The sequence below is a fragment of the Salvelinus sp. IW2-2015 genome, unplaced genomic scaffold (assembly GCF_002910315.2).
Source record: "Salvelinus sp. IW2-2015 unplaced genomic scaffold, ASM291031v2 Un_scaffold1588, whole genome shotgun sequence".
NCBI lineage: Eukaryota > Metazoa > Chordata > Actinopteri > Salmoniformes > Salmonidae > Salvelinus > Salvelinus sp. IW2-2015.
Genome location: NW_019943012.1, coordinates 163127 through 167554, shown reverse-complemented (window position 1 = coordinate 167554; position 4428 = coordinate 163127). Strand labels below are relative to the sequence as shown.

Genomic DNA, 4428 nt, shown 5'->3' with positions numbered 1-4428 from the left:
GTAATTATTATGGTAATTGCACAGGAACATGGTAATTACGCAGTAACATGGTAATTATTATGGTAATTACACAGGAACATGGTAATTACACAGGAACCCTCCCCTCTACTCTCGGTATCCCCACTGTCTCTCTCTTTATCTTAGACTTTCTGTTGCATCTCTATCTGTTGTCCATGTCTGCTGTGACCCTTCCCGTTCATCTCGTACATCGAGCTCTTCTGCTGCTTCCGCCGGTAACACCACGCCCCGATGGTGGCTGCCACAGCAACCGCGCACACAGCAACCACAATGGCTGCAACCGTGGAACCCCTGCCGGAGGAGGGAGGGGGAGGAGGGCAGTCCTCCTCACCCCCAGTACACCCTGTCTCCCCCGTCTCACCTTCGCTCTCCCCCTCCTCACCCTCCATCTCCCCGCTGTGTCGAGTCAGGTTGTGCTGGGCCGAACGTTCCTCCTCGTCGATGAYGTCATCAGTCCACGCTGTGGGGGCGGGGCCGTGCTCCAGGAAAGGGTGCACGTGATCCGTGGTTTCCCAGGAGTCTGTGGGAGAATGCCTGGCTGTGTTGCCGGGGGCATCGTCATCGTCATCCAGTGATGATGTCAGAGAGGGGGTGGCGTAGTCGGCTGAATGTGAATCTGAAGCCGTGGCCTCGGGGGAGAGAGGTAGGTCGGGTGAGGCTGTAGGGGTGAGTCCTCCCACCAAGCCCTGGTCCTGATCCTGCTCTACAGGGTTCGCCCCCTGTGTGGTGGACAGGGGGACCTGGGGGACTCCAGTGAACGGGGTGGGACGACTCAACTCCACCTCATTGGGCAGGTCAGTCACCCCGACAACCACAACACCCTTCTCTTCCTCCTCAAGCTCCACCCCTTCTTCTGAGGATCCACCGCCCACTTTATCAGCGTCGGTCTCCTCCTGACTAACAGGGTAGCCGTCCAACCAGGTCTCGTCTGAGCTGGCTGTGGGTTTTGCTCCCGTCGCCTCCTGAGTTACGTTCTGAGGCTCGCCTGTTGTCATGCCGACGGGGGGGATCACATAGTCATCATAATCATGGTCGTCGTAGTGATGGTCGTGACTGTTAGGGTCACTACGATCATCTTCATGTTCACTCTGGTCTTCATCAAGGTGATCATGGACATGGTCGTGGTCGTCATGGTGATCGGTTACATCACCGCGGTCATGACCTTCGTGGTCTTCGTGGTCATCATGTGCACCGTGGTTTTGATCCTCCTCGTGTTCACCCATGTCATAATGCTCCTCGCCCACGTCATCGTACCGACCAGCCTTCTCATGGTCATCCTCCTCGTGTTCTCCTTGGGCCTGACGGTTGGCGTCTTCACTGCCATAGCTTTCATGGTCATCATGATCATTGTGGTCAAGGCGTTCGACAACATGGTCTTCACCCTCAGAGCTTTCATCGTGGCCAGGATCTGTTTGACCGTCGTGGTCATAGTGGTTATGTTCACGTTGATCGTCATGTTCACGGTCAATATGTTCATGGTCAACGTCATCTTCGTGGTCAGCATGGTCGTCGTGGTGATGGTAATCATGGTCAACGGGGTCAATTGGTTGTTGGAAATGACCCTCATGGCTGTCATAATCCTTCGTCTCCTCTGGTTGGCTGTCGTCTTGCTTGCTCTCCATTAATTCGCTGCCGGAGGCCCTGACACGGTTGTCCCCCTCGGTGGGTGTGTCCTGTGTGACTAGCGGGTGGGTGGGTTCCACATGTCGCCTCGTGATGGCCTCTTGAGGGGAACCAGAACAAGGCTGCTTCTGAGATAAAGTCAGGGAGACCTGGGCGCCATCAGTTGCCCTCTGACACGGCCTCAGTCTCCTCCAGCCTGTTCCGTCCTTCTCAAACGGGAGGGTGCCTGTCGGTCCTTCCCACATCTTCCTCAAGTTCCTCCCCCTTCCTCTCCTCCCATTGTCGGCTCCTTCCTCTCCCAGACAGGCTCCGTCTCCTCCTGTCGCCTCTCTCCTTCGCTGCCCGCATCCTCGTCCTCCTGCCTCCTCCTCCTCTTCTGCGTCCTCTACTAGCCCTCCTAGACTTGAAGCTGGGTCCTCTGTTGCTTAACCTGAGTCGCTGTGCTCCTCTCCTCCTGAACCGCCATCTCTCTCCTCGCCTCCTCCTCCTCCCTGCCGCCTCTCGTCCTCCTGGCCGCCTCCTCCTCGGGCTCCCTTGCCTACTCCTCCTGTTCTCTTCTCCCTCACACTGGCAGGTCCCCTCGTTGTTGCCCTGATTCGCTGTGCTCGATCTCCTCCCTGCTCCTCCTCCTCTCTGCGCCTTCTACTGCCCTCCACACTGATCTGGCCATCTGTTGCTGCTTGGTCGCTGTGCTCCTCTTCTTCTGTGTCCACCTCCTCCTCTAGGTCAGTTGCCTCCTCTGTGGGTTCTCCTCCTCTTCAGGGGTGTCGTGAGGAGAGGTGGTGATCGTATCCAGGTGAACTTATTTCATAGTCCGAGTGTGTGTGCGCCTCCCCTTTGGTTTTTGGGGTTCCCCCTTTTGTTTTCCCCCCTGGGTTACAGGAAAAAAAACAGAGAGGGTAGGTGAGGAGAGAGAGAGAAAGAGGGAGAGTGAGAGAGAGAGGCGGAGAGAGAGAGAAGGGGGAAGAGAAGATAGGGGATGAATAAAGAGAGAAGGGAGGAGGAAGAGAGAAGAAGAAGGGGAGTGGGGAAGCTGTTTTTAGAGAATGGCCCAAGAGTGTGGCCAATGCTGTCAATCAAGACACAAGGGTGATTTTTAAGCGATATATAAATCGCTAAGTATATTTTTGATTTGTTTAACACTGTTCTTGTAACTACATGATTCCATATGTGTTGGATAATTCATTAGTTTTGAATGTCGTTCACTATTATTCTACATGTATTGAAATAGTAAAAATATAATGAAAACTCTTGAACTGATAGAAGTGTCATAAAACTTATTGACCAGTCGTAGATTCACACATAGAAACGTGGTATTCTAACCGCTTCTCCTAGCATGACTCTCCCTCCTTACCATTAATGCCATTATCTCTGGTGCTATATTCAGAAACTTTAGTGATGCCTTTTCTCTCTCACTTGCATCTGACCTGACCGCCCAAATTCCTCACTCCTCCCCAACTCACGGCTGTACAGTTGACTTGTACCAGACCGTGGCCCTTCTCCTTTCCAAAGGATACCTGATGTCTAACAATAACATGTTCTGACCGAATGTAAACGTTCTGCATTCCCCTCTCTCCCTCAGTGATATGAAATAAGGATATTTCATATTTTCAAGCTTAGAAGTCAGAACCAATCAATGTACTGCACCTTCATACCTGCTGTAAGCTGAGTACACCACGAATACAATTAGATTAGATTTGTTTTATATCTCTCACTCACAACTGGGACACTGTTTTGTAACAGGCGGAAGTCAGACCCTAGGCCTAGCAGAGGTCTGAATGAGTGCACGATTGGGACACTGTTTAGTACTGCACTTCACATGAAAATCTATTTTAAAAAATATGTAGAAATGCATGGAACTGAAGGCATGACTAATAACCAGGAAGTGAAGCGTGTGACCTCATCACAGCTTCCTGTGGAGCCCAGAGGTCACGGTTCTAAGGTGAGAGGTCAGGTAAACAGGAGGCCAGGTGACACGCACGCACGCACGCACACACGCACACGCACACGCACACACACACACACACACACAGGATTATATAAGCACCCCCTAATTATTACATATTATACACTTACATTTGCTACAAAGCTGTACCAGTCCATACCACTCTCCACAGCTGTCACACAGCAGGCTGAATGCTGAGTGGCCGCTGGGCATCACATGACCAGGAAGACAGGAGTACAGCAGCTCGTCCCCCATCTCAAACCCTGTGTGGCCCTGGAGACGTGTGTTGGGGAACGCAGGGGGATCGCCACATGGTCCACCTGACAGGTATAACATTACCAGGTTAGGTTATATCACAATGATGTTATGCCACAGTTATATACACTGTTATTGTAGGTTATAACATACAGTGTTGGGTCCTGTTTTTCTATCTGTCCTTCCCCTCAGTAGGGGAGACAGGGGCTGGTTGTCACAGATTGATTGGCTCACGACTGGACTCTGATTGGTTGGCTCTTAACTGGAGTCTCAGATTGGTTGGCTCATAACTGGAGTCTGATTGGTTGTCTCATAACTGAAGTCTCAGATTGGTTGGCTCATAACTGGAGTCTGATTGGTTGGCTCATAACTGGAGTCTGATTGGTTGGCTCATAACTGGAGTCTGATTGGTTGGCTCATAAATTGTGTTGCCCACTGAGCTAAATCCTCAGGATCTGTGTGCTACCAGTTGTGTTAGCCCACTGAGCTAAATCCTCAGGTTAGCCTCACCAAATTGGTGCACCTCCATTACACCCCGACCTCTCCAGTGCAGAAGGGTGGGTTAGAGGTGTTTTTGGACCGCCACT

At 51.7% G+C, this 4428-nt stretch overlaps 1 protein-coding gene across 1 annotated transcript in view; it reads right to left on the bottom strand.

Annotated features, from left to right (window-relative positions):
- The window catches only part of LOC139024506 (filaggrin-2-like), a 24172-nt gene that overhangs the window by 1885 nt on the left and 17859 nt on the right, over window positions 1-4428 (bottom strand). The window contains exons 6-9 of the mRNA XM_070439355.1: window positions 3718-3906; window positions 3297-3306; window positions 2072-2397; window positions 29-1741 (exon numbers count right to left, since the gene is read on the bottom strand). Of these exons, the coding sequence (XP_070295456.1) occupies window positions 141-1741; window positions 2072-2397; window positions 3297-3306; window positions 3718-3906 (2126 nt within the window). The 3' untranslated portion in view covers window positions 29-140. The remainder of the gene's footprint in view (window positions 1-28; window positions 1742-2071; window positions 2398-3296; window positions 3307-3717; window positions 3907-4428) is intronic.